General features: G+C 53.3%; 1 protein-coding gene across 2 annotated transcripts in view; it reads right to left on the bottom strand.

Annotated features, from left to right (window-relative positions):
* The window catches only part of PLEKHA6 (pleckstrin homology domain containing A6), a gene marked incomplete at both ends in the record, with an annotated part of 132,656 nt that overhangs the window by 30,561 nt on the left and 82,313 nt on the right, over positions 1-19,782 (bottom strand). Inside the window, 4 exons of one of the 2 annotated variants that reach the window (XM_084246145.1) lie at positions 541-613; positions 1,310-1,414; positions 5,034-5,148; positions 5,820-5,900. In XM_084246145.1, the coding sequence (XP_084102271.1) occupies positions 541-613; positions 1,310-1,414; positions 5,034-5,148; positions 5,820-5,900 (374 nt within the window). Of the gene's footprint in view, positions 1-540; positions 614-1,309; positions 1,415-5,033; positions 5,149-5,819; positions 5,901-19,782 lie in introns of those variants that run through there. The other variant, XM_084246146.1, reaches the window with a different exon arrangement.

Genomic DNA, 19,782 nt, shown 5'->3' with positions numbered 1-19,782 from the left:
AGATCTTTGCCCTCCCCAACCTTTTTTTTTGTTTGTTTTTTAAGCAGGTAGAAGCCAGGCCAGGGATGCTCATCTATTCAATATTGATTGAGCACCTACTATGTGCCAATGACTGATCAGGTGCTGTGGATATAACAGTAAACAAAACTGACAAAAACTCCTGCAACGAACAAGCTGCAATTAGTAGGTAATCTGTTAGCAGTGACAGGGACCTTCCTCTCTGTCCAACTTTTCCTCCCACCCCCACCCCTGCCAACCCCCCAGACTGCACGATCTGTCACAAGACTGTCATGTTCACCCACCGTATCACCCATCAGGGCCTGGAACTGTCTGGAAATATCGCTGAATATGAAGGGAATGAGCAATGAGTGAATGTGTGAGCCTGTGAGCTTTGTCCTTCTCTGTCACGCCCCACTGGAGCCAGGACTATGGTGGGGACATCTGTCCCCTCCCCCCCACAATCGATGCCCATCCAGCCAGAGCCCAGGGAACTGGCAGAACTAGAAGTGGTAGGGGCCGAGGCTGCCAGGCACAGCTCACCTTTGTAATAGAAGAGGCAGCGATCCACAAGGACAAACCAGCGCTTGTTCCACTGCTTGACCCCAGAGCTAGCCTGAGAGGAGTGAGGGAGAGAAGAGGGCGTGAGCTGGGGGCAGGAGGAGGCTGGCAGAGCAGAGAGTTCTGGGCTGGCTATGCGGACTTGGGACATAGCTGCTCTGGAGGTGGTTCTGTGCTAAGGAGCCCAGACCTCAGGTGTGGCTTTCCCTTCCTGCACCCCTCCCCACCCTGGGGGTAGATAAAAGGGGCAAGAGATGAGCCAGAATGAGCGAGCAGAGGCCAGGCAGGGATGGGGCAAGTTCAGTCTGGGGAGAATTGCTGAGAAGTCCAGACTTCAAGGAGACACCCCTACCTGCATAGCAAGAGGGACCCTGCTAAGAATGAGCCAGTGGGTTGTCCTGTGGGGCTGATGACCATGGTGCTTACCCTTCAGGGGACCTCACTGGCTTCCCAACTTTGACACTAATATTTCTATGTGACTTTTGGGAAGGTACCAAACTTCTCTGAGCCTTTATAAAATAGGAGATTCATTCAGAGACAAGCTACAATAGGACATGGGCAGGGGGATGCCCAGGTGTGTGGGAGGGATGCCAAGGTATGGGGGTGCCAAGGTTTGGGGGTTCTAAGGTATGGGAGGTGCCAAGATATGGAGGAGCCAAGGTATGCATGGACTATGATATCCACAGCGGTGCCCCAGAGTTATGAGGAGAAAGTGTAGGTTACAGCAAGCAGAAGGGCCATGGGGACTCACCTGCTTGAAAAGCCAACCCGCCTTGGTGACAGGCGCATTGGGGTTCCTCTTCATGGAGTGTGAGCGTTTGCCAAAGGCGATGGCCTTCCGGGATGTTCGGGTTGCCTGGGAGGGTGGGCACAGTGAGAGAAGCTGCCTGACCCTTCCTGCCCTACCCGTGAGGAGAGCTCCCCTCATAGAGCTGTCTCTCTCCAAACTTACCCCGGGGGACCCCCACACTGAGGTCCAGGAGAGAATCTTGGATCTGTTATTAATTCCAGGGCACAGCCCTTCAATTCTGAGCCTCTTTTTCTTATCTCTTCCCTCCTTCTCCTCTGGGACAGGCTTCCCTCCTCCTGTGTACTCCTAGCGCTCTTCCACATCTGCTCTGAGTTGCAATGCCACTGAATTAAGAACACTCGACCCTAGTCATTCTTTTTTTTAAAAAAAAATTATTTATTTATGCATAAAAGAACTAGGGTACATACAGGCCAGAGGTGTGGGGTGTGAGAGGATTCACCAGACACAGAGTGGGGAGCAGAACAGGCAGATGTACTGAAATACACTGCTGAGGGGAGCAGCGGGCAAGACAGGAGAGGTCTGCTGCACCATGTGGGTCAGCTCCCTGGTGGGGATCAAACTCATGCTGCAGTGGCAGCGGATAGCTTTATAGTGCTGAGGCTTAATCCCTTGTATCACCAGGAAGGCCCCAGTCCTAGTCATTCTAAAGAATTGGGCAATATTAATCCTCTGTCCCCCTGAAACTCTTCTTTTGGTTTCTCTGGCTCTCTCCACCTGTGGCCACTGATTTTCAGTCTCCACCTCAACTCTGAGTGGTGGACCTTAAACAAACTTTGGTTCCTCTGTTCTTGCTTTTACGTTGTGCCTGTGCGAACTCACATGCACTGTTGCCTCAACTACAAGTCCCTGAAAATTCCCTAACATGTCTCCAAGACCTCTCCTCACTCTGGTCCGCTTTGTATAACCAGGATTAAATAAATGCAAAACCAAGTTCATCTTCTTTCTAGTCAAGCCCGTTCTGTGTCTGTAGTCTCAATGAGAGGAACTCAATCCACCCAGCAGCCAAACCAGAACCCCGAGTTGCCTCACACTGCCCCCTACCTATACCACCGAGATGCAGTGTCACGAGTCAGTGCAGCAGTTCTCACGTCTGTGCTTCCTCTCAGATTCCTGTTGGTCATCCCGTACTGCTCTCACCCTGACAATTTTTCTAAAACCCAGTATCATCACTCTCTTGCTTAAAATTTTTCATGACTGCTCATCACTTAGAAGAGAACTCAGCTTCTTCAGACAGCACTCAAGGATGGGTCTGTGAGATCCGGGGGGCCACAGCCCACCTTCTGCCTCTGGTCATGCTAAGCTCCTAGAGGTTCTCCTTATCCCATGCCTTTGCTCACCTTGCTCTCCACGGGGGTGAGAGTGTCCACTGCCCAATCCCAATTCACCCTTTAGAGTCTGCTGCTATCCCCCACCCTACTCCACAGAGCCCCCCGTCCCCCCTCTCTGCCTTGTCACCCATATGGCACTGCTGCTCTTCACTCTCCTCCACCAACTCGAGCTCTTTGTAGGGAGGAAGCTTTGTTCTGTTCACCTCTTCACCACCAGAGTCTCAAAAGGGGTTCAGCACTTAGTAAATACTCAAAGAAGGGAGCAAAGAAGAATGGATTTTATTATAAAGTGCACCCAAAACTGGGAAATGAAATTACTTTCTGAACTTCCCTATTAAAAGCCCACAGATAGGGGCCTCCCTGGTGGTGCAAGGGGTTAAGCATCAGCACTATGAAGCTACCTGCAGCCACTGCAGCACAAGTTCGATCCCCACATGATGCAGCAGACCTCGCCTGTCTCCCTGCTGCTCCCCTTAGCAGTGTATTTCAGTGAATGTGCCTGTTCTGATCCCCATTCTCTCTGATGAATCCTCTCACCCCCCCATGCCTCTGGTCTGCACCCCAGCTCTTATATGCATTAATAAATAAATCTTAAAAAAAAAAATAAAAGCCCACAGATAGTGGCTGAGATTAGCCATGTGGAGAAGTTACCCACCACCCCAAAACATGCAGGTCCCGGGACCCTTCTCTTTTTCCTCTCAGCTTGTCATCTTTCATAATTTCGCCCCCTCTCTCCATAGCCTGGAAGTCACTTGCCCTGGTCCCCCACTTTGGCCATTCTCCTGCTGACCCTTCCATATCTTATCCACCCCTCCTTCCCACCACAGCTTCCAAACATTCCTCGGCCTGAGGTCAAGCCGGCTACCTGCTGGGCCTGCTCTGCTGCAGGAAACAGCACGGCACAGCACGGCACGCAGCTGGGCCTGAGCCCCACAGATCCAGCCTTTGACCTCATTGGACAATATTTCCTAAGTCTTTTGCTGACCACCATTTCTGTTTTCCAAACCTTGGGCATAATCTTAAGCCCCCCCCAGATCCTTTCCACCCAACCTCCCACTCTCCTGCCAAACTTGAGGACATGAGGCAGGAACATCTCTGACTTCTGAGCCCTCAGCCTCAAGTCCCTGCAGCTGCTGCCTCAGGAAGAGGGTCCTTCCAGGCTAATAGCGCCCCTGCCCGGCTCCTTTGGATGCCACAGAAGCGTGACTAATTGGCTGTGGCTTTTCCCTGGCTCCAACCCACAGTCATTGCCCTCCGGCCTCCAACATCTTGATTCTAAACAAAGCCAAGGAGCAAGACCTCCCTCCACCTCACTGTTCTCCAGCTTCCGGCCTCTGCCCCCAACCCACTTCACAGTCAAGTTTCTTTACATTTTAAAAAAAAATATTTTGAACATTTCCAAAAAGTACAGAATAAATAGCCACAATGTGTTGCTTTTTCTCTAATAAAATATGACAAGCAGAGCCAAGACTCTACCCAATCTCATTACCTTTTCTTCCTCCCTGGAGGCAAACACTGACCCAAAATTAGTCTGCCTGTCCGCGGCAGTGTGCTTGAACTTCAGCTTTATCTAAAAATATGTAGTATCGCCTTCCATGCTTATAAAACACACTTTACATAAGTGATACATTTTTCATATTCTGCAACTTATTTTTTACTCAATTCTATGTTTTCAAGATTTAGCTTGTTAATACAGATAGCTCTGGCCTGTCTTGCTTTTTGGAAAGAACTCCATTGCAGGAGTTCTAGACCACTTAGTGTCTAGAAGAGTGGCTTCGATTTTTCAGTGTTGCCACATGTCCCCTCTCCTCTCCTCTGAAGGCCTTTGCCCTCAGCAACCCCTGGAGCTGCCCTTGTCAGCACCTCCCATCACCACAGTGCAGCTAAAACCCACTTCGAGACCCTCTTCTGAGAGCTCAGTTAAGTCTTTCATGATATATTCTTCTTTTGCTGTGTCCATAAATCACTCCCTCTCAATGAGGGTGGGGTAATTTTATCCTCCAGGGGACACATAGCAAGAGCTAGGGACATTTTGGGGGCTGGGTGCTGTTGACACCAAATGGATGGAGGTCAGGGAATTGACCAGCGCCCTGCAGTGACCAGGAAGACCCACACCACAAAGAATCATCCAGCCCCAGATGTGGACAGTGACTAGGCTGCGAACCCACAGTCCAGATGTGGGCCTTCTACAAAGCTCTGGTCTGAGTCTTCCTCCCTGCCTCCTCTCTCCCCCCGGGCTACTCTGCCTGCATGTTGGAGCCTGAAGAGACAGATGGGGAGGCTGATCCATTTCTGAGCACCCCTGCCCCCCAACTCACCTTGGGGCCTGGACCTACCCGGACATTGGGCCGCTCCGGAGGGACCTCGGACACCATGCTGTGGTTGGCTAGGTCGCTGTTGGCAGTCGCCACCCGCTTCCCACCTGCTTTATTGGACATGTCCAAGGCCGATCTGATTTCAAGTTGACCAAGACAGAAGAAAGAGACTAGTCAGAACCAAGAAGCAAAGGAAACCGCTAGTAGTCCCTTCTCCCCCCCCCCGCCTCCCCCCCCCCCCCCCCCCCCCCCCGCTATTCCCTTAAGTGCCATCAAGAGGTCATCGCTGTGCTCCCTCCTCTCCATTGAGATTCTATGCCAGTAATCCTGGACATTCTCTTTCTTTCCTGTAGAGTTTTTGAAAACCCACACCCAAGGATTTCAAAACATTTTTCCGTTCCAATTTAAAGACACAATGGCCCGGTGGACTATGGGGGGGGGGGTCACTTAATGGCCTTTTTTTCTTTCATTCAGCAAGATCCACAGTGAGAGAAATTAGCACTTGGCTCTCGTGGTTCTACCAGACTCCCCACTCCCCCCTTAAAGGCCCCTGGGGGTTGCCAGCGGCAGACTTGTCCCTCTCCTTCAGCTGACCTGTGGGCGGCGCCCACCTGAGGGCAGCAAGATGCTGGGGTAAGAGGATAAGGAGTCACGCGAGGGGGGTCTCAGAAGCTTCTAGCCCTCAGCACTTCTGCTTCCAGTCCTCTCTCTTCTGCTCCCCACGCCTCCCTCCCCCTCCCATGTGCAGAGCTTCCCAGGGATGGCACTGCCGGAGGGTGGGGAGGTAGTAAGTAGAGGCTCACGTACGTTTTCAAGTCAAATTTTTTGTTTTCCTCTGGGACCTGTCCTGTCACTGGGTGGAGAAACGTGGTCCGTCTTTCATTGTGGCTGCAGAGGCAAGAGAGGGAGATGTTGTAGCAAAGACAAGGATAGTAGAGACATAGCCAAAGGGTGGACAGACCCTGGGTGGGCACAGGGATGGGTGGGCACAAGGCGGTGTCCCTCTACCCGTCGTTGGGATCCTCAAGGGGCAGGGAGGCGGACCCCGGTCAGTGTCCACTGCTCACTGGCTCTGAGACGGGAAATAAGGCCCACTTAAGCCTTTCAGGGCCATTCTGGGCATGTCTGAGGGTGAAGTGGGGTGGGGGGCTCCAAAAGTCAGGATTTCACGAGCAGCAGGTTCCCCCAGGGACAGCTCTGGCTAGTGCTGCAGGTGAAACTGCTCACTCGCCATTTGTGCAAAGACCAATCTCATGACCTTGGACTCCTTCCTCTCCTGCCCTATGCTCCATCTCTCCCTTTAAAGGAAACAGGAAACCCAGAAATTCCAGTCTGGAGCTTGGGCTGGGCGCCACTCCCACTCTAACCCAGGTGTCTGGTCTAAGGGCTGAGACGGGGCGCTGACCTAGAGGGCAATGCTGCCATAACAACGGGTTCCATCTCCGGGATGCTGGGGCCTGGGGTGCCACTAGGACCATCTGCCCAGAAGTAGAGGGAAGCCCAGCCAGAGGATAGGGCTACCAAGGCAGATGCAGAGAACTGGGGAGTCCTTTGGGGAATTCCTGCTGTGGCTCCTCTGGCAGACTGAATGTCCAGACCAGCCCCCGCTGGGTCTCAGGAAGGCAGGAAGCAAGGGAAGACAGAGTGGGGAGAGGGGCTGGCCCACAGGGGCAATCATTTGGGATTGAATCTGCAATCAGGGGCCGCCTGGCAAGAACATTGTTGTAGAGAGACTCAGGTATCCAGGCAGTGGGGGGCAGGAGGAGGAGGTATTTTAGGGTCCTCTTCACTTGTCCCGCTTGAGATACTGCAAGGCTGTGCCAGGCTGTGGATCCTGCCCCCAACCCGTAAGCCTCCCACAGCCAAGGGCCAGCCTGCTGGCAAGTGGCAGGTGGGTGCAGAGATCTTCAGAGGAAAGGAACTGGCCCTTGAGCTGCCTGGAAGCAGAGACCCCTCTCCAGTCGAGAGCTGAGGACTTGAACTGTCTGCTAACGATAACATCAAAGTGCATCTTCAGCTTTCAAACTGGTTGTATTCAGATGGGATCCGAAGACAAGTCATAGGTGAGAAGCCCAGCAGGCGGCGGCTACTGTCTGTGTGAAAAGCTGGGTTCTACAATCTGACTTGCCTATGGGACCTTGAATCAGGCCTGAGTTCTAACTAGAACAGCCAAACCTGCTCCCAGATCTGAAACTCCGTTCCTCTTCCCTCCTCTCAACAAGAAAGCTCTCCTCAACTTAACTGCAGGGCACCTCTGTGAGAGAGGACCCTGCTTACAGTCATCCTTATTCCTGGCTGTGCCCCCATCTAGTGGTCTGGGAGGCAGGGGTGTTGATCACAACTGAGGTCCTTGAGGTGCCAAGGTCTCTGCTTCTCAGGGGAGCTGAGCACCTGCTATCCTGTCTTCCCCATAGCTCTCCGTGTCCTTGTGCTAACTGCTGAAACTCCCTGAGAGCAGTGGTACAGACAGACGGACAGACAGACAGACAGGTGTGCCTGAGTGTGCGTGCGCGCGCACTCACACGCGCGAACGGCCTGCTATCAGCTGGCAGTCTTTCAGGGTATGCCGGATTCCTCCCTGTCCCAGACTCTCCCTACCCAGCAACCCCTACAAATGACGTCCTCTCTCCATCCCGGCGCTACCAATTTCAAAATAGCTTCCCCTTTGCAAGCACTGCAATGCAGCAGCCATTGACCTAACTACTCTCCCTGCTCCAGGTGGTGTCTGGGGCCCTGGATCCCATGAGATGCCAACTCAGCCTGCTCTTGCTTAACTTGGCTCCCGGTTCATCGAAGAAATCCCTACCTGACCCGCCGATCAGCCCGAAACTTCAGCATCTTTTTGGCAGCTCAGTCCCCCGTTCAGCAGCCTCAGAAGACAGGCTGGCCACCCTGCTCCTATCATCCCTCTGGGAGGTAAGTCCTCGCGGGTCTGGCTCAGAGCTTGGCCCTGAGCAGCAGAGCAGGCTGCTGCTTCCCCTCCTCCCAGCTAGGCACCAGACGAGGGGGAGGGGCTCCCCCCAGTTAGCAAGGGGTGTCTGGGTGCCCTGGGGGGCCGAGGCTTCCTATCATTCAGCCAGTGCTGCCTGCCAGAGTGCTGGAGGCAGAGCAAGCCGCAGGAGATGCTAGCCTCCGGTTCAGGTCCCCACGGAGAAAACACTGAGATGGAGAGACAGGCGCACGCAGAGCAGGTGTACGACTTCCAGGTCGTCTGACCTCACTGAGCTAAGGACACAGAGGCGCGGGGCGGGCGGAGGAGTTCGGAGCTGCGTTCCCATCTGCGCGGCAGACTCATCCAGCCTGCAGGAAGGCGTCCTCCTGCCTCCCTGCCCGGGCACCGCCTGTGTGGAAATCACTTGCCGCGTCTGAGACCCTTGCAATCCTCAGGGCACAGGATCAAATGAAGCTCCAGATTCACGCGCTGCTACTGCCGCCGCTGTCGGTATGCCGAGACTGATTAAGTCTCCCCTCCGCTCCCAGCCTGGCGGCCCGCCGTGCAAACAGAAGCATAATAAATGGATCCTCTCGGCAACGTCTCCCAACACGCTCCTGCTGGGCACCGCCCCAGGTGCTCGCCTCCACCTGGCCTGGCCCAGAGGGGGACGAGCAAGTAGGGCACAAAGGTGTGGGTGCTGTGGATCCAGAGCTGGTGGCAAGGACCCGGTTTCTTTCGCTTGAAGGGAAGCTTCCTCCAAAGTTTGTGAAGAGGAGGGCAGCAAATGGGGCTCAGAGGGGGTCACCGTGTGTTTATTTCTGAAAATCTTCCCAGATGTGATATGATAAATTCCAGCTGGTGACTGTCAGATGTGCTCAGGGCAAGGAGATTTGCATGGTCGTTAATTTCCTGAACTCTCCAGAGGCCGAAGATGGTCAGATCTCCCCTTTTCCCGGTGTCCTCCGTCAGGGTCCGTGGACTGCAAGGGCCTTCTGAAAGTCACCTCTGCCATCCCCTACTCCCAGGCAAGTGCCTTGCGCCGGTCCTACGGAGTGCGTTGGGTGTCTAGGAAGGATCATCGGAGAGGCTCCGGGCTCTCTTAATATCAAATGTCAGTTCCTCTGACTTTCAATAATACTCCATTTTAGTCTTCGGATGACACATTCCCTTCTGACCAGTATAGTTCTTTTTAGCAGCAATGGGCATTCTGTTGACATCACAGGCTGCTGTTATGGCAATTCTGTGATGTCACAACGGACACTGAAAGGGAGGTGCTAATCTAATATTTTGAATTGAAGACAGAACTATTCAGGGAGCGATGCAGTCAATGAGTGGAAAAACAAACGACCATTATTGAACCCGTGATGAGACAAGCTGGTCAGAGAGAACAGGGGACAACAGCTGCTGACACATAAGCAATGAGCCCTATAATCAAATATCAGCATCCTCAGCCCTTTAGTGGTACTTCTGCAGAGGCCTGATCCTGATGCCAAGAGCTAAGACTCCAGGTAGCACCCTCCCCCGACCCCTAGGCCAGTGACTTGGGCCCTGCCACGGTTCCAAAGAGCTGGATCCTGTCTCCTGATGTCTGCTTGAGGTCCCTGCCTGCGCACAGTAGGTGCTCAATAAATATTTGTTGGATGGGTGAACAAGAAGTCTCCATGCTGACTGCATTTTTAATCACCTACAGTTGGAATTTGACATTCTATTACCAAGGGCTTCCCTATCTTTGCTGGCTCTTAAAATTAATTACTTCCTCTCCATCAGAGAAGCTCTATTTCTGCCCCCTCATCCCCTCACTCAGCTTCTCTCTCTGGCTCCCCTTTGGATAGATTGCTTGGCTTTGCTCCATCTTCATTAGGAGGGGAAGAAAATTAAGCTCATCTGCACCAGAGGAGAGGGTGGAGGTGCACTGGGAAATGAGTTTTCTTCCTCTAAAGGCAAAAATATTCCCTTTCTCCTCAAGCTGAGCTCAGGGGCCTCCCACAGCCTTTGCTGAGGTTGCAAGTTAAATTACTTCTCCTGTGCCCAGTGCGGACAGCACAGGAGCAGGCTGCAGGGCTTCCCTTGCTTGTCAAGAGCTCTGAAATTACAGAGTTGGCATGCAGGCTGTCTCGCCGGGCGCTTTCCTTTGCCACACACTGCACAGAAGGACAGGTTTGTTTTAAGTTAGACATTGGGGAGAACTAACCAGGTACAGATCATTGCAAAAGGGAAACAAGGATAGGTAAGCAGGCCACCTCTCAAGAATGAATGCATCTCGAAATGGGCCTCGGATTCCACCCAAAGAAAGGGAATCTTGAGCAGCTCAGGAGATGAAAGCAGAAGCACCCCTAACTCCCAGGTTGCCCGTCTGGTGGTCACCTTATCCGCTGTACCTACAAAGGTGGCCCCGGTGGCAGAGCCAGCAGCACATAGACACGTGGCAGGACCCAGCCTGCAGTCCACGGTCCAACACCAACTAGCAGCTGACTTCGATGGTCCCTGGTTTCCCCATGCGCCATCTCCCTTCTCATTTCAGGAAAGAGTAAATGTAAACTTTCAACATGTGAAATGTTTTATGCCTAAGAGAAGATGGGTATGACCATTTTGCTTAAAAACAAATCAAGAAATAAATATACCAGCTTCCAGAGAGAGAAGGTGGAAAACTGCCTTGGACTTGAGAAGGCTGCAGGGCGTGGCCAGGAGCTCTCGCTGGCCCAGACCCTGAGTTCGAAGCACAGCCTCGCCCCTGAGAGAGCTCAGCCCTGCTCCCCAGAACCTGCCTCTGGCTCCACAGTGGAAAAGAAGTAACATCAAGCAGGTCTTCACCGCCCTTTGCAGCCAGCTTGTTTGCGTAGGTGCACATGCACACACGCACACCCAAGCTGGACTCCCCTCGTGATAGATATTGAACAACCAGAGAAATACATTCAACTCCTTCCAGTACTGCCCCCTCCCCCCTCTTCAGTTATCTGCCACACACCAAGCTGCTTCATTTCCATAGCCCCTGAGAATTTGCTGACAGAGTATAGCCCAGGCCAGGATCCCCCACCCCAGTCCACATCACAGCTCATTAATGGAGAGGGCTGGAGGGGAGTGGCGAGGAGGGTAGCCTGAAGCCCACCCCACCACCTCTTCCCCCAGCTAGCAAATTCCAACCTACACGGTCCACACTGGGGGGGTGGGGGGATGTCTGCTGCTGTGGAGCTGGGGAAGGTGGGGAGAGGTTTGTCTCTGGCTCTCCGCCTCCCCCTCCAGCTGTCATCATATTTTCAAGGAGCTTTATCTGCTCCAGTATTCTGTCCCAATTAAAAACCAACTCAGTTTACATTCCCACAGTCCAGTGTGTCTGATTCCTGCAGCTCCCCCAGTCTTTCCTAGGAAAAAATACTTTCTTGGCCAACTTCTCGCCAAAGACCTTCTGCTCTCCTGCCACACAGAAGAGGATGATGGAGGGGGGGCTGGGGTGTCAGGCCCTGGTGTCCCCTCTAGGTATTACAAGCGGGCCCCTCTAAATGACACTGTTTCTTTCCCATGCACTACTATGGATCAAAACACCAGTTCTGCATGCTCCGAGGACCCAGCTGCCAGCCCGGAACTTGCTCTCTCTCCTCTCTGTCTTGGTCTCACCCCTCCTCCTCCTCTGCCACAGTCATTTCCAAAATGGCAGAAATAGGTTATCCTTCCCCAGGCAAGCATGTAACATCTGAAAATGCTCAGCTGCTGGACTGAATGTCCAGGAGGTAAGTCCTGGGCTGTCCTCTTTGTTGCTTGATTCTGCCTGCCTTCACAACCCCTAGCCCCACCCCAAAAGCTGAGATGCACCTTCCTTCCCTTCCATGGCCAGTCACAGAATGGGGGTGGAGGGGGTAGAATTCACCCGGAGCTCGCCCCCTCCCTCAGATAGAAAGTGGAAGAGCTGACTCAGTAGTCAAGGGAGAGAAATAACATATCAGGGCCCAAGTATCCCCCCTTCCTTCCCTGGCCCCTCACTGTTAGCACCAGCTCCTCCTGGGCCTGGAGGCCCTTCTATTCCCATCTGGGAGAGGACAGCCTCAAAGGCAGGGGAAGCCCAGGAGGGCCCTGCACTCCTTCATCAGCTCATGGTGTTGCGTGTGTGCCATATAAATGTGTGTTGTGTATGTATTGGGCATGTGTGTGTGCGTACATGTGTGTATGTGCACGTGGGGGATGTGCAGGGGAGAATATGAGTACCGCTTGGGGAACTCCATGGGGAATCTTCATGCTGCATTTCTACACTGGCTGGGACTATCTCATGTTTCAACTGATTATTTCACTTTACGCTATTCCATTTGTCTTCAGAAAAGTCAAGATAGGGACCACCCGGGTGGCGCAGCAGTTGAGCGCTGGGTTGCGAAGTTGCCCTCAGCCTCTGCAGCGCTGGTTCGATCCCCAGCCGTTGGGCGAGGGCCCCACATGGCGCGCAGACCTCTCCTGCCGCCCGCTGCTCCCCTCAGCAGTGTACTTCATCAGTCTGCCTGTTCTGTTCCCCGCTCTGGCTCTGGTGAATTCTCTCACCCTCCGGCGCTTCTGACTGTACCCAGTGTTTGTATAAATAAATAAATTTTTTTTTTAAAAAAAGAAAAGTCAAGACAACTAGAGTGAATATTCAGTATAAGCATGTGTTATGAAAATACTGGAATACTTGCTTATTGGTAACTGGCTGTTCCACCATCAGGAGTGCCCCGCCTCACAGATCAGTGCTGAGCCCACCCCAGCGCCTAGTGCTCCAGTGACCCTCAGGACCCTCCCGGCCTGGGGACCAGTGTCCTTTCTGCTCGATGAACATCATCCCTGGAGGGGCATTCCATACTTATCTGAACACCAAAGTCCCTTCCCAGTGTTCAGAACGGTGTATCTGGGCCCAGAAGTCCTTGTGGGCAGAAGAGGCAGCATTTCCCCTCCCCCCCCCCCACTGGGAGGCAGGGCTGCACACACCTGCCCTCTGCTTTTGTAGGCTCGCCGCTAAGGGCAATGGGAAACAAGGAAGGAGGAAAGGAGCCGCCAGCTCCACTCCACATTTTCCTTCTCTCAGTCCCCACTCGACCCAGCTAAGCCAGACAGAATCTGGCAGAGGGGGTCCCCCCTCCCAACCCCGCCCCCACATTGCTCCTCTGACAGTAGGCAGCGTGGAAAGCATCCCAAGGGCTAGCAGGGCTGGACAGCAATTAATTACCCCTCCCCCAGCTCTGAGGGAACCCTAAGGTTGCCCTTCAGTGGTGAGGCAGCCCAGCTGTCCCTTCCTGGCCCTGGAAGGCCTTTGGAATCAGCCTTCCTCCTCCCTAACTCAGCAGATTTGGCTCTAGTGTCCGCAGAGACCCTGCCCCCAGCCCCCTCCAGGTCCCATGGGGCAGGAATTTGACAAAGTAAGTGTTTGAGAGTAATGCAGCCAGCTCATGGCTTCCCTTCCACACCCTCAAAAACTACACATGCCTTCTTGGGCCCCAGTGCAGCAAAATTTGAGGGTCAACTTGTTCTATGCCTTGATTTCCTCGCTTTAACGATGAAACAGCAGCAATAATGGTGACTGTTGGTCAGACAACGCAGTTGTCCCACTCCAGACAGCAGGGGGGAAGGTGACATCGAGGAGACCACACCCTGGGCTGCTCTGTCCCTGCTGCTGCCCAACCCAAGCCCCTTGTCTCCAAGATGGGAGCGGGAGGGCATGTCAGGACCCGGGAGATGCCAGCTACAAAGGTTGCTGCACAAACAAGGGAGAAAGCTTCACCCCTCTCATTGGGAACACAGTGAGTGGAGGTGGGGGCCGACAGCACATGATGTGGGTGGGGACACCTGGGCAGCAGGGCAGCCATACACAGACCTCCAGGCACCTCACGGAGCTGGCTGGCTCCTGGCTGCAGCGGCAGCCCAGGGGCCTGGCAGTTGGAGGAGGGATAAGGCCCGGGGTGCAGGAGGAGGACACAGCCCCTCTGCCTGAGGGTGCTGACCTAGGAGTGAAGGAGCTGAGCTTCAGGTTCCTCTCATGGGATCCAAGGGCAGGTTCCAGCTGCCCCTCAGTTCCCGCCCTCCCCGCCACTGGCAGCCACTCAAAACGTTCTGCAAAGCAGAGGCTTTGACTGGGAAAGAAGGACCCACCAATCGGTGGTGGAGGAGCCTGGGCCACTGCTTCTCTGGGAAGGATCCCCCAGGGTGGCGTGGGTGGGGGTGGCAAAGGCAGGTGGGAGGAAGCAAAGGTGATTAGCCTTGCTCCTCAGCTTCCCGGGCCCCCCACAGAGGGCTCAGCTGCTCCTCTCTCTGGGACACTCGAAGATTGTGGGAAAATGTGAGCACCCCCTCTCACCAAAAGTGAGGAGTCTGGAACTTCCCATGTACTTGGAGAGCTTGCCAAGGGCTCTGGGGGAGAGGAATCTCCCCAGATTGCTGTCTGTTGTAGGGAAAACCCAAAGAACGCCCGGAGACAGGGCCACCAGGGGAGCCAGTGCCTGGAGAGAGGCACGGCCATCTCCCCAGTGTGGTCAGAGAACAGTCACTTCCCCTGCCGGCCCAGTCACAGGGAGGTCTGGAAGGGAAAGGAGTTGGAGGACTTTGAACATGAAGAGAAGGAATGGATGGTGTGGAGGTTACACTGAGGCATGCCTCGGAGTCAGGACTCTGTGTCTGACTAGCACTTATCTCTTTACCTTCTTGGGTCTCAGTTTCCCCACCTGTTACATGGAGTGATACCAGAGTTGCTGGGAGGATTAAACAAGATGACACATTTAGAGCAAACAGGAGAATGCTTGACACATGCAGTTGCTCTAACCAGCTGATGTTTTAATCATTAACAAAATAAAGGAATAAAATAAAACTAGTAGCACCATCCCAAATCTGGGCCATCTCGTTTATTTGACATTAGTCATATGTGGCTATTTCCATTTTAATTAATAAAACTACACAACATGGAAAGGCTGGCTCCTCAGCCGTGCCAGCTACAGCTGCCCTGTTGGTGGTCACCACATTGGACAGAACAGCCATACACATCCCACCACGGTGGAACATCCTAGTGGGCTGCGCTGGGCTCGATGCTCTCTAAGTCACCTTCCAATTCTAATGTGTTTGGATTCTATGAAACACTTGATTCCAAACCAGTTTCCCCTCCACCAGCTGCTGGGTACTCGGAGTTCTGAGGGGATATGAGATCTCTTAGAAACCTCAGCTCAACCAAAAAGCCAGGGCGATCTGCTGCCAGTTACAGAATTAAAAATCTAAAATCAGGGCCTCCCCTGGTGGCGCAGCGGTTGAGTGCTGGGTTGCGTGGCTGCCCGCAGCCTCTGCAGTGCCAGTTCAATCCCCGGCGACCGGCGAGGGTCCCACCAAAAAAAAAAAAAAAAATCATACAAAAAAAAAAAAATCTAAAATCAAACACTACACTCCAGAGGCCAATGAAAATTAATTTGACTAACTCATCACTTTTAAATATACGCATGGACGCATGGAGACTCCCCTCCCCTTACCATTACTAAGAGGTACAGGCACTAGGGGACTGTCACAGCACCTGGAGGATGGAGGGAGAGAAGAAAGGCAAAAACAGAGAAATGTTTGTCCTTCCTGCCTGCCTTGTCCTTGGATTGACCAGCTTCTGGTCAGGGTGAAGGGAGGAAGGGGAGCAAGGTGGTCTGCGGGGTCCCGGTCCCTAGCAGGGCGTCATCCTTCCCCTGCACCTCCCCGTCCTCACCCAGCACCGCCTCCCCGGACCCTGTTGTGATCGAGGTCAACAGGCTGTTCCTGAACCAGCAGCACAGGAAGCAGGTGCCAGGGTCCACGGAGAAGCGGGGAGAACTCAGAGGAAAGGAAGCACTACTGCCAGGCGGAGACCCCAGCCAGGACCAGATAAGGAAAGAGGGGAGGTGAGAGGGAAGCAGTAAGGAGCCCAGCTGCCCCCTCCCTGTCTGGCTGTAGCTTTGAGGGAACACTGTTCAGGGGATGCTCAGAGCGGGGAGCAGAGACCGGGAGAGGGATGCTGTGCAGGTCCGGGCCAGGACAGAAGCCAGTCTCGGGAAGTGACACCTGAGTAACAGGTGAGTCTGCCCACACCTGTTGGAGCACACGAACAGCTATCCTGCTGCTGCAGCTTCTGGCTGGGCCTGGAAGAGCACCAGCTACGGAACTGCAAGTCCTCGGTGCCGAATCTCCGGGCCGTGTGAGGACAGAGGCCGCCGGACACTGTGGTGGCTCGCTCTTGATCCAGAACAGAGTGTGACAAGTGGCCTGCTCCTCCCGCAGTCTTGCTCCCCCTCTGTCTTGGCTCACATGCCCAGAAACTGGGCGGTGTTCGCTCCTGCCCCGCTGGTCTAGTGGCTGGCACCTCCCCCTTATTGTGCCTGGTTTCTGTTTGCCTGTGGGCAGCCGGGCAGAGGAAGCACCCAGCTGAAAGCCACGGTGTGGGTTAGCCTTATCTCCAAATCTGTCGCACAGGGAGCACTGTGTTCTACCAACAGACCCTTGCAGGGCCGCCGGCAGCGCCACTTCGTCACCCAACATTTTCCTCCCAAGGAAAGAGGCAGGAGAACAGAAGGAGGGGGGGATGTCGACAGCATCTCTCCTCTGGACACAATCAGGCTCTCATTTCTTATCACATGTGCCTGCACAAGTGCACACACACACACACACTCATACAATTAGCTAAGAAAAGTCAGGCTTATCACCACCTCCAACACAGCCAGAGAACTCGGCCACCTTCCCTGCCCCAGCCTGACTTGCCCGGAGAAGGCGCCTGGCCAAGGAGCACAAATGTTTTGGAGGTCGATGGAACGAGGGGCCTGGGTGGGAAGTTAAGGCAAAGGGGATAACAGAAATCTAAACCCCCAACGATTGGGCCTTTCTTCCTGGACTTCAGTTTTGCTCTCAAATGACAGCTTTGTCTTCTTACTGAGTCCTAAGTTCTCACCCTCCCCCAGCAACTCTCTACACCCCACCCCAACCGGTGTGGGCCCCCTCCACCTCTCCACCCCTGCCTCTATGTCAAAAGGACCACAGGGAAACCTCCCTGACTCCCTCTCCCTTGGCTCTGCCCTCTCCACTGGCCAGGTCCAGTTTGCCAGCCAGCCCTCGAGAGCAGCGGGGCTCTGCCCAGAGCACCAGCCCCCTCTGGAGACAATGGCTCAGGGAGTGGGAGGAAGGGCAGCAGCACCCCCCCACCCCACCCCACCCCCGTGTGCAGGGTGGCCACACACCATTGTCTCGAGTCAGGACGGACAATGGTTTGTATCCCGGTGCCCATGCCAAGTAGTTCACCCCTTGGAATCACGAAGGCTTCCTTCTAATAAACAGGAATGGCACGGAAATCTGGCCCCAAGATGAGAATTTGCACTGGCTGTAACAAAAGCCTGCTCTAGCCGGGGAGTGAGTATGTGGAGCACTCCCTGGCCTGCCCCAGAGCCGCCCAGACAAACATACACCGGACAGATCACTCACCAGCTCCTGCCCGTGGTTCCTCTGCTGTGCTGGCCCTGACTCCATTCACACTGGGGAACAGGGGAAAGGCTTCCCTTTAATACTCACGGGTCCCTGGTGGGTAGCAATCATTAACAGCCGCACATGGGGACTGGCCTTAACCCCTTCAGCGCTGGGCTGTCTCGAGCCGGCTGATGGACAGCCCAGCCTCTCTTCCTGGCAGCTCCCACCTGGCGGCGTCCACCTGAGCACTGCCTCTCGCCTTCCATGTGCAGAGCGGAAGCTCTCTAGTCCCACCCAAGCCGGCCCACCTGATTGGCGCACACTGGCGACCTGCGGCGTGTGGGCTCTGGCACGATGCCCAATTGGATGAGCCCACATTATGAAATATTTGCCTAGCTGGCCAATGGAGGAACTGGGATCTGGGGGGAGGGGATGATATTTTTATTTATTCCTGGAGGAAGGAGAGCAGACAGAGGTAGTCGTAGCATCCCTGGCCCCCAGGACAGGAAGCAGTGGGAAGGTGTCTTCGGGTCCAGGTAAGAGCTCTGGCTTCGTGGCCCGGGGCACTAAGCACATTCTTCCTTGAGGCTTTCTAAGCCATTTCAGCTTCTGCCTGTTTGACTAGACTACAGGGTTTCTTTACCTTCGTAATTCCCCGTCTCACTCAGGAGTTTGGAGAGTGGAAGTAGGAATTGTAACAGAATGAAGAAGGGAAACCCCTTGACAGGTAGAGGTGTGCTTCTACCTAGCTGCATAAATTACGTGCCCACAGACGGTATTCTTTATATCGTGGAATGTGAAAGGAGTCAGGGCCAGCACAGCAGAGGAACCATGGGCAGGAGCCGGTGAGTGATCTGTCCGGTGTGTGTTTGTCTGGGCGGCTCTGGGGCAGGCCAGGGAGTGCTCCACATACCCACTCCCCGGCAGAAAACTGTTTTAGTTTCATCTTTGGAGAATGAAGATAAAAGGTGGGCAGTGAGGAGTTAAGACAAATCCCCTCTTTAACCCTATAAAAAGGGACAACTGACTGGGAAAATCTAAATCCAATAGAAAAGTATCTACGTGAGGGATACATGCAAATCTTTGCAGATATGTGCAAATGAGCAGCTCCAGGCTTTTCAGGGCACGGCTAGGACTTTTCCAGTTTGAGCATGAAATCCGGTAGTCTCTAAAGTCATCAGAGCATCTCGCCAGGGCACGGAGATAGGAGTAGGGTGGAAAGAGCTTAACTACTATATGTGCGGGAATTTACTACATAGAAAGCCTTAAAGGACTGTCCAGGAGGGTTTTATACCATGACCACAAATATGACAGGATCCACAGGAGAAGACAAGCCCTCTCTACACATCCACAACTAATACCCCCTTCTCCTGCTAGGTCCCAATGAGTGACCTGGCCGCTCCACCTCTTGCCAATCTGGGCCTAGTAGCTGGCACCTCCTCCTTATCGCCCTGGTTCCTGTTTGTCTATCAAAAGCCCAGCCACTGTGGCTCAGGACCCTGGCTTAACCCAGCCAGGGGGCCTTATCTTATCTTCTGGGCTGCCTTCACAGTGGCCTGATGGCTGGTTGGCGCTGGTCTCTTAAAGGGGCTGCACTGCATTCCCACCTGCTTTCATTCACCCTCAAGAATGCCCCAGGAATCTAGGGGAGGGCTGCCTGTGGAGAGTGAGACTCCTATACCGTCCCCAATTCTTGCACCTTTTATGGACATGGCAGGCCACGACTGTACTGGTGATTGACTTAAACAGGGAAAGAATTTTATAACAAAAGCTAGTGCTTTATTATACGGCTGAGCTTATCATATGATGAAAATGCCCAACACCTCCATATTCCCAGACTTCTGTTCTGGTAAATGGAGCTTTAAAAAAGAGTATGGAGGGGCTGAGAGTATGAAGTCAATATGGAAAAATCAGTATCTCTCTATCCAAGCAGCAAACAATGAAAAATTGAATATTTTAAGCTACCATTTATTATACCATAAAAAGTTTCACTAAAGATATGCAGAAACTATAAAACACTGCTGAGAGAAATTAAACAAAATCTAAATAAAAGGAGAGACACTTTTTGCATGGACCAGAAGACTCAACATTTTTAAGATAGCTCCCCCCAAATTTTTCTATAGATTTAACATAATTCCAATAGATTCTTTGTAAAACTTGACAAGCTGATTCTGAGATTTATATGGAAATCTGAATAAAGAGAAGAATTTGAAAAAGAAGCGTGAAAGTGGAAGATTTAGACTGCCTGGTTTCAAGGCTTATTATGAAGCTACAGCAATCTAGACAGTGTGGTATCAGCATGAAGACACAGGTAGAGATAGAGGAACAGATTGGAGTCCTTCAATGAACTGCAGGTATGGCCAACTGGCTCTCTGTGAAGTTAGTGAAGGTATTCCAATCAGGGGGTGGCAGGCTTTTCAGTACATGGTCTGGAAA

The sequence above is a fragment of the Talpa europaea genome (genome assembly GCF_964194135.1).
Source record: "Talpa europaea genome assembly, chromosome: 10".
NCBI classification, from domain to species: domain Eukaryota; kingdom Metazoa; phylum Chordata; class Mammalia; order Eulipotyphla; family Talpidae; genus Talpa; species Talpa europaea.
This window is presented reverse-complemented; position numbering and strand designations above follow the sequence as displayed.